This window comes from Berghia stephanieae, chromosome 5 (assembly GCF_034508935.2).
Source record: "Berghia stephanieae isolate SIO BIC M18660-M18661 chromosome 5, UCSD_Bste_1.3, whole genome shotgun sequence".
In the NCBI taxonomy this organism is placed as follows: domain Eukaryota; kingdom Metazoa; phylum Mollusca; class Gastropoda; order Nudibranchia; family Aeolidiidae; genus Berghia; species Berghia stephanieae.
This window is the reverse complement of record NC_088364.1, coordinates 18172099-18182098: the sequence shown is the minus strand read 5'-3', so window position 1 is coordinate 18182098 and position 10000 is coordinate 18172099. Positions and strand designations below refer to the sequence as shown.

The 10000-nt window shown below is 36.6% G+C and overlaps 1 protein-coding gene across 1 annotated transcript in view; it reads left to right on the top strand.

Annotated features, from left to right (window-relative positions):
• LOC144972533 (proto-oncogene tyrosine-protein kinase receptor Ret-like) overlaps positions 1-10000 on the top strand; it is a 144301-nt gene that overhangs the window by 101736 nt on the left and 32565 nt on the right. The window contains exon 7 of the mRNA XM_078913857.1: positions 3475-3590. Coding sequence (XP_078769983.1) covers positions 3475-3590 — 116 coding nt within the window. The remainder of the gene's footprint in view (positions 1-3474; positions 3591-10000) is intronic.

Here is a 10000-nt window from a genome sequence, read left to right as displayed (position 1 = left end):
CTACACAAATCGTCACCCAAAAACATAACACAAACGACACTCAACCACACTGAGTGAATATATCTGGTACCTAAAAGAAAGCAACATACAATATAATAATACATGGAACACTATCTCAAGAGCCCAGTCATACTCAGCATCTTTCAAATTATGCTATATGTGCTTAGAAGAGAAATTTTGCATCACTACTCAACCAAACATGGCTGTACATCCACATGCAGACACAGAAATAAACACCTTCTTTGCAACAATAAACCACCATGAAAATCTCGACATCACAGGAAGTACGAAACAACACACAATCATAAACAACAATAACGATTACACTTCCTGTGGACCGTGGATTGCCCTAGTGGCATGAAATCGACGTGTACATATTTATAGGTCTGATAACCGGATTCCGTATGGGAATCTCAAAAAATGACGCAAAATGGTGTCCATAACAACAATGTTAAACTAAGCCCATAAGTGGGTTCGGATGTCAGTGTTGGATATATGTACACGTCGCATGAAACAGTTCTGTAGAAGTTAACAATAATGCTATTTTATATATATATATATATATATATATATATATATATATATATATATATATATATATATATATATATATATATAGAATATATATATATATATATTTATATATATATATATATATATATATATATATATATATATATATTTACGGCTCCTTTAACATTATTGTCGAGCGCTTTTATTTCGTAGTTTTTATTTGATAACTATATATATATATATATATAGGGGGTCCCGACAGCTCATTTGGTAGATCACTCGCTTCGCACGCTAAGGGACCGAGCCGAGATCGATCCCGGGTGCACTCGAGATTTTTTCTGGACCCCCACCCCCCTTGTCCACCCAGCAGTGATTGGGTAGCTGGGTCTGTTAGATCTTAGGAAAGCACCTTGCGATAGACTAGTGTCCTATGAAAAGGATAGCAAGTAATTGCTATTGTCTGTTTCACGCTTCAGAAACCGGGATAAGCTCCGGCTCCATGTGCCTCATGGCGCTGAAGGACTACTTTATAATATATATATATATATATATATATATATATATATATATATATATATATATATAGATATATATTGATGGGTCCGACATTAAAAAGAGGAAAGGAGATGAATGAATGAATTAATGAATGAAGGAATTAATGAATGAATGAATTAGTAGAGATCTGCCTTCCTCTTTAAAAAAAACACATTTTAAAGATTTTGGCCAGAAAATTCTTCCTTCAAATAACGATCGATTTAAATGACCCCTCATCTCGTCATAAACTCGTATTCCCGCTACTTAATGGAAATCTTCGAGGAACCGCAGATAGACATGATGTTCGGTTTTCCTCGATCCTACAAGCAAGGCCGGGCTCATAATTAGGACAAGATTATTTTTAGTTCCACTGACTCTAAGAATATTAATTCGAATTTACATTTCCGGGCTGAGATAATTACGTATGCCGTTGGCGTCGACTTTATTGGACAAAAATATAAGCAACGAGGATATAGGCAGCAAATAGAACTAGAACTAATCCCACAAGTTCACGACGTCAGGCGGAGTCAATGCCAACACAGCAGACAATAACAACCTAGAGAAAACATGACGGAAGATGGAGAATGATCAAAAGAAAACACAAAAACCAACAAAACAAAAAAAAATAAAAAATCAAAACAAGCCTCCCTCCTCCTCCCTCAAGAATAGAGAGAAAGCGAAAGCAAAAAAAAAAAAAAAAAAAGAAGATAAAATTCCACCCAAAGGATTAAATTTAACCGCCCCCCCCCCTCCCTCCCTATATCTTTCATTAGAAAAAAATAAACAAAAAAAAACAAAAAAAAAACACAAAAAACAAACATAAAACAACTATTAGATGAACAAACAAAAAACGAAAAAAAAAAACAAAAAAAAAAAACAACAAAATTTAATGAAAAATAAATGTGGAGCTCAGCTCATAAAACAACTCTCAAGTTAAGCTATGAACAAAGCAACGAAAAAATGATATTGGGAATATTATAAGTTAACCTAAAACCCAAGACATCTCTTATGGTCCAACAGTCGTGACGCCACTTCCCTCGTAATGATGCATAGTAACTAAGTAACTGGCTCTAAACTATCGGAGCAATGACGGACGCCCTTATGAAATACTTCTCCGACGAGCATAAAAATGTATTCAGAGGAGAAAAAACATTAGAAATCTGATCATGTTTTGACTTTTATACATTCTGATTACATGACATGTGAAAAAGTTCTAGCCAGCATGAAGAATAAAAATTACCGATTTTCTTTGTTTAGAACCAAGCTGCTCGTTGCTAGGCGGACGTGACATCAGACTATTGAATCCTATTGCCTGGCGAGAGCAGAGGAAATCAAACCTTCGACAACAATAGGGTTCAACAGTCGTGACCTCACTTCCCTCGTAATGACGCAAAGCAACTGGTTCTAAACAATCGGAGCAATGGCGGACGCTATTATCTCCATGACCGCCTTTGTGAAATACTTCTCCGACGAGCATAAAAGTGTATCCATAGGAGAAAAACATAAATCTGATCATGTTTTGACTTTGATACAGTCTGATCACACGACATGTGAAAAAGTTATAGCCAGCATGAAGAATAAAAAGTACCGATTTTCTTTGTTTAGAACCAAGTTGCTGGTTGCTGGGCGGACGTGACGCCAGACTATTATTGAATCTTAGTTTTAAGAGAATATTTAACAGGTTAAACCAGTTTGCGAGATAGTCGAGTGGTTAGGCAGGGCATTGCAATTCCACCCACGAGAAATGTTTTTGAGCGAGCTCCACTACTGGCATCTCGTTATTTACACTATGAAAAATAAATTAGCTTTAATCACTTTGCGGCGCTGCGCTGCGACTCACGCCAGGACTGTGTCGGTCTTTTATCGACATACACCTCAAGAAAAAGCTTCCACTAAGGATGAACAAAGGGAATTTTATCTATTTATTAAAAATTATTTTTTACGAATTGAGTTCATTTTTTTCAGCCCTTACACCACAGAATATCAACAAACTGCCGCATTTTTTACCAGTCAAAACACGAACCCAGGACCTTCCGATCCGAAAATGAGCGTCATACCACAAGACCACGTAGCCGCACATCGCCGACATAATACCGTTTTGAAGCGGCAGGTCACATATTACAGGTCACATAGTGACAAAAACTTCAATCTGACATTTCTGGCCATGTTAACTGTTAAACCAATTTACGTTATCCAATTAAATCCGACATATCACAGGTTTGAGAAGATGGGTTACATATTGCATTGTATTTTCTTTTTTTCCATGTTACTAACGCTTCCTTCTATTTTATTCCACAACGTGACACACACACACACACGCACATAATTGATATCCGTGCGATTCCTACCACTGATGTTCTCAACATCATCATCATCATCGTTATCACAACAATAATGACCACGACGACAACAACAACAATTAACCAGAGGTTGTCCGCAACGAGGATGTTGCTCTCCGGGAACCTTATGAAGTCCACGTCACCATAGAAGACAAGGCCTACAGGCCGGCAGATGGAGAAAAGCTGGTTAAAGACGACAATAAGGTAAGAAACATCAGCTTTATCGCTTTTATCGTCGTCGTCATCATCATGTTCTTCATGTTCATCATCATCATCATCATCATCATCATCATCATCATCATCATCATCATCATCATCATCATCATCATCATCATTATCATCATCGTCATCATCATTATCATCACCGTCATCATCATTATCATCACCGTCATCATCATCATCATCATCATCATCATCATCATCATCATCATCATCATCACCACCATCGCTATCACTATCATCGTTATCATCCTCACCACCACTGCCACCACCATCACCGCCACCATCACCACCACGACCATCACAATTTTCATCATCATCATCATCATCATCATCACCATCATCGTCATCATCATCATCGTCATCATCATCATCGTCATCATCATAATCATCATCATCATCATCATCGTCATCATAACCAAACAAAATTACCCACATCTTTTGTATGTTCGAACTGACACATTCTCTCTGTAAAAATTAAGTCTCAAAATATTTTCCTTGGGAAAGGCATTTTACCAATAGTGCTTATGAAATGAGTGAAATTGACGTCATGGGCAATTTGTAATTATTTCAAGTTGGCCAATTGGGTGATTAGTTCTCACTTAGTCACTCTAACTTTAATATTTTTCACATTGTTTTGTGCGTTTGAACAATTGGTTTGGCTGGTAGGACGGGTAATTATTTAAACTAAATTATTCATTTGCTTCCACCTACATACTTTATTACAGGGACGATTTTATCGTTGACTCATAAGATTCGTCTCGATCTATGCTAATTTCCCAGAATTGTTATGGCATCCGTTGATTCAAATAATTGTTTAGAAAATATGCTCGGGCATAATGATCGGCCATTTAACAGATTGGCTTTTAGAGTTATGACAGCCTACTGACTGTCTTTCAATCACTTAACCTGTGGTGTTCAGCTCATTTTAGTTTTTGGACTTCTGATTTTGTTTTACGAGGCTCACATTTTCCAACTTTTCTTACCCCCCCCCCCCCCCCCTCCCCCCAAAAAAAAAAAGAAAAAGAAAAGGTCAAAAGTAGAAGTCTAGATTGAAAAAAAAGATGGTTAACCCCCCCCCCCCACCCCCCTACACACACACACACACACACACACACACACACGCAACAGCAACAACAAATTCGTCGATCTAGGTATCAAGTATCAAGCACCTCTTACGAAAACTTAAGGTGAACTCAAATTAGATGCACTGATAGTTTTATGATCTTGGAATTTACATCTTGTTCCCTATTTGAAATCTTCTCCTTTGTCTGACTTTTTTTTCTCGTGAGAGTTCAATAATTGCAAATCAAGAATTTTGTTTGACTATCCATTTTCTTTCTTTCTACTGGCGCTGAAATGATCTAAATGGCTTGCAAGCGTTGTTAAAACCTTAAATATCAACAAACTACCACCATGACTACAAACACCAACACTCCCACAACTGTTACCACAAACCCCCACCAACAACTACCTACCACACTAATTACAAACATAAACACCCATCAACAACTACAACCACAAACACTTCCACAACTATTACCACAACCACCCAACCAACAACTAAATTTTTTTAAGTCAAGCTTTTATATAGCGCAATATCCACTAAACGTGCTCAAAGCGCTTTACAATGGGTCCCTGACTAACAAAAATACTTACCATGTAGATCGAGACATGACGCCTGTTAGGCGATATTACAAAAAGATTTCCGACAAAGACAACGCTGTTAACGGTCAGGTACGCATTATACACATGAGTACGGTGAAAGAATGTGAGTAAAGAGCCTTTTCCAAGAACTCAACTATGCACCGAGCAAGACTCGAACCCAGGACCTTCCATTCCGAAAGCGAGTGTCATACCACAAGACCGCATAGCCTCACTACCATTCACTCCCACTAGATTCACTCCCACAAAGACTCCCACGTCGAATACACTAACCCCACCATTACAACCCAAATGACGACGATCAATTTTTAAAAATTTAATCTTTCATTTATTGTCACAATCATCAATCAAGTCCGCATGCCAAAGCACATAATATTATAATGTAATCCGTTTGATAAGGTGGTATAATAGCCCATTATAAAATCCCTACTTACCCTATCCAGGAAGTCATAGCTGGCATCAACATTTGATTGTAATCCTCTTCAGGACGGTTTTACAACGATTTGTCAATTTGCTTTCGAAACACTGTTTGATTGTCATTGCATACACAGCCCTTTGTTTACAAACCTCTCGAGGATTCGACCGAAATTCGATCCAACTTATAGAGGTTCAATCAGCATCGAATCTGTCTCAAGAGTAATACGCTGCTTAGAATGAGTTGGACGATTTTTGTTATGTCTGTCTACAGCTGAACAATTATGCCAAAAAGGTATAATTTTCTTTAATCTTCTGTTTATCACACAGTCATCATATCTGAATGTTTAACTGGGTGGGGTTCCTGACCTCATATAGTGGGCAGAGAGGCACGTACTGTGTCTTCTATCCCCCTATATCTATTTTCCAACATGCTTTCTGTCTTTGTCTTGGAAGGAGATTACTTGGTTTTGTCCAGGCCCTGGCGGATACCATGGCTGGGAGGAAAACAGTCAAATGTATAGTTAGAGTTTTGGAAGATGATATTTTTTTCCTTGCAAACCATCTCTCTGTTATGCACTGTATTGTTTTGTTCACATGTTATATACGATTTGTAAACATTTGAGTGTATTCCTCTTATTGGGGACCTGTCTGGATGAGACTTTTGGGTAATCTCAAACTAAGTACACTGATAGTGTACTCTTGGAATCTACAAATGTTTCCTATTTGAACCAATTCCCCTTTGTCTTAGCTTTTCTTCCCATTTTATTCCTTATTACTGGCACTGATATGACCTTAATGTGTTGCAGGCGGAAAACCGTAAAACCCTTAAAAAAAAAAAAAAAAAAAAAAAAAAAAAAAAAAAACAACAACAACAAAAAACAAGGAATGCTCGCTGAAATAGTATGACAAATGTTTGTTAATGTGCATAATGACTGAATGTAAAAAACAAAAACAATCAACCCAGCCAATTCAGCGTACTCAATCCCGATGTAATGCAATTCCATTCGACAAGTAACCAGTTAACTGCCGTACTCTGGAAAAAACAACAACTTGGATTAAAAAATTTGGCCAGAAAACTCGTCTTTTTAACATCGATCGATTTAAATGACCCTCATCTTGACAAAAACTCTCAAACCTGAGACCTCGCGAAGTACCAGGTTTGAGAGTGTTTGCGAAGATGAGGATCATTTAAATCGATCGATATTTATTTATTAAAGGACAGGTTTTCTGGCCAAATTTTTAAATACGAGTTGTTTCCATGTACAGCAGTTAATTGGTCAAATTTACAGAGACTAGTCAGTGCATCCACATGTCTATAAAATCCAAATTGCCTGGAATGATCATCAGGATGGTAATAATGAGAATGATATAAACTATCTTATCCCACTCCCATACGCTCATAGCATTTGTTTCATGACTCTTGTACATAATGTATTCATACGAAATAAATGAGTTAGGTTCTTCTTCTTCTTCTTCTTCTTCTTCTTCTCTTCTTCTTCTTCTTCTTCTTCTTCTTCTTCTTCTTCTTCTTCTTCTTCTTCTTCTTCTTCTTCTTCTTCTTCTTCTTCTTCTTCTTCTTCTTCTTCTTCTTCTTCTTGTTCTTCTTCTTCTTCTTCTCATAGCATTTGTTTCATGACTCTTGTACATAATGTATTCATACGAAATAAATGAGTTAGGTTCTTCTTCTTCTTCTTCTTCTTCTTCTTCTTCTTCTTCTTCTTCTTCTTCTTCTTCTTCTTCTTCTTCTTCTTCTTCTTCTTCTTCTTCTTCTTCTTCTTCTTCTTCTTCTTCTTCTTCTCATTATTACTATTATTATTATTATTATTATTATTATTATTATTATTATTATTATTATTATTATTATTATTATTATTATTATTATTATTATTATTATTATATTATCATCATCATCTTTATTATTATTATTATTATTATTATTATTATTATTATTATTATTATTATTATTATTATTATTATATTATTATTATTGCTTTTTTAAAAGCTATAAACGACTACTGAAAAGATGTTATCCCTTTATTATTATTATCATTGTTTGAATGATTTGTTCAACGAGATGTTATAGCTTTTTGCTAATGACCTAGGATAAACATTTGAACATTTTAACATTATAAATATGCAAGGGCATAACGCTCTGTCAATAAAATGGTAATCGGTGTGACATCTCGACTGTTTGTTTAATGCAACACATAGTCACAAAATGGTATTATTTCAGGTTGGAATTTATACCGAAATTTGAATGCAAAGTCAGGATAAATAAAATGACATAAATAAATAAGCAAATAAATATATATATATATATATATATATATATATATATATATATATATATTATTGTAATATTTACCACGATGTTGGAGTCAGTCTACATCGATGTTTCAGGCCTTCCAGCCATCGTCAGGACTGTGTGTTACATGAGTTAGGTTTGTTGTGTCATGTAACACACAGTCCTGACAATGGCTGAAAAGGCCTGAAACATCGATGTAGACTGACTCCAACATCACGGTAAATATTACAATAATAAGTCGCTCCATTGTTACACGTCGTACCATATTTGTATCCAACACGATTCAATAAATAGATATATAGATATGAACATTTAAATAGGGCATATTTACGGATTCATTATGCTTAATGCTCTTCACAATTTTTCATTCATTCCCCCAACAGGCCAAATGGAATCACATTTCCCGTCGCCTGCTATGTGTCCTTTTTCTTTTACTTAAACTCTTACAATATCCTTCACTGTTTATAATAGTTGACAATAATTCACACCTGAGTCTAGTGGGGTATGTAATGTGAGTTAAGCGTCTTACCCAAGGACAAAATGTCGGGTTCTGCTTTTTCCACGGTTACTACCACCCATCCAGACACTGACAACGCTTAACATCACTTGACTTCTGTGACAAGACGAGACAGTGTACCGTTTAGCCCCCGAGCCGCACTAAATGTTAGATTTTAAAAAGTTAAACTCCAACATTTATATGGCGCAATATCCACTAAACATGCTCAAATCACTTTACAAGGGCTCCCGAGCCAATAGCAATAAATAACATGCTGACGAGACACGACGCCTGCTGGGCAATACTACAATTTTTTCGACAAAGTCAACTCTACTAACGGCCAGCTACTCATTTTACACCTGATTACGGAGAGAAAACGTGATTAAAGAGCCTTTTTTTCAAGGACTCAACTATACCCAGGTACTCGAACCCTGGACCTTCCTATCCGAAGGTGAGTGTCAATCCACTAGACCGCATAGCCGCACGGTTCACGGTATGGTGTGACATTCACTCTTTTACAATTTTAGATAAAGCATAATATAAATCTCACTCACATTTCATAATTTTAGACTAAATAATTCTGTTTTGTGAGTCTTGTTAATCCCGTCATGGCTAATACTGTATTAAGGCGATCGGTTACAATTTATGTGCGGCTATGTGGTCTTGTGTTATGGCACTAGCCTGTGGATCGAAAGGTCCACCGCATAGTTGAGTGCTTGAAAAGCGCTCTATACTTACATTCTATCACCATACTCATGTGTAAAATGAGTACTTGGCCGTTAACAACAGTGTCTCTATCGGGGGGAAATGGTAATATCGCCTAATAGGCTTCAAATCTCGTTCTTTAAAATGTTAAGTGTTGCTTTTGTCACGAAATCCCTTGTAAAACGCTTTGATCACTTTTAGTGGATAGTGTACTATATAAATGCTCATTTATTTATTTTATTTTGTTTGTTTTTTTTGGTTCTGTTTTTTTATCGGCAATTTCACAAGCAAACAAGACGTTTGAATTCGATTCCACTTGTAGATTGAAAATAGATTCAGATGTTGTCGAAAGGAAGGATTTCTGTTTATTTGTAATAACGATGGCCGGCGGATCAAACCTCTGAAGTTTCGATCTTCACGATCGGCGGACCAAAACCATAGGTGCGCATAGCTCGTATGTAGAGTTTTGATCCGCCGATCGTAAAAATCGAGACTTCAGAGGTTTGATCCGCCGATCGTAAAAATCGAGACTTCAAAGGTTTGATCCGCCGATCGTAAAAATCGAGACTTCAGAGGTTTGATCCGCCGATCGTAAAAATCGAGACTTCAGAGGTTTGATCCGCCGATCGTAAAAATCGAGACTTCAGAGGTTTGATCCGCCGATCGTAAAAATCGAGACTTCAGAGGTTTGATCCGCCGACCATCGATCATTTGATTCAAGTCCTTTCTCGGGAAAATTATAAAAGGATTTGTCAATTTGATTATCAAACCCTGTATGGTTTCCACTCCGGACAAGGCCTCTGGTCT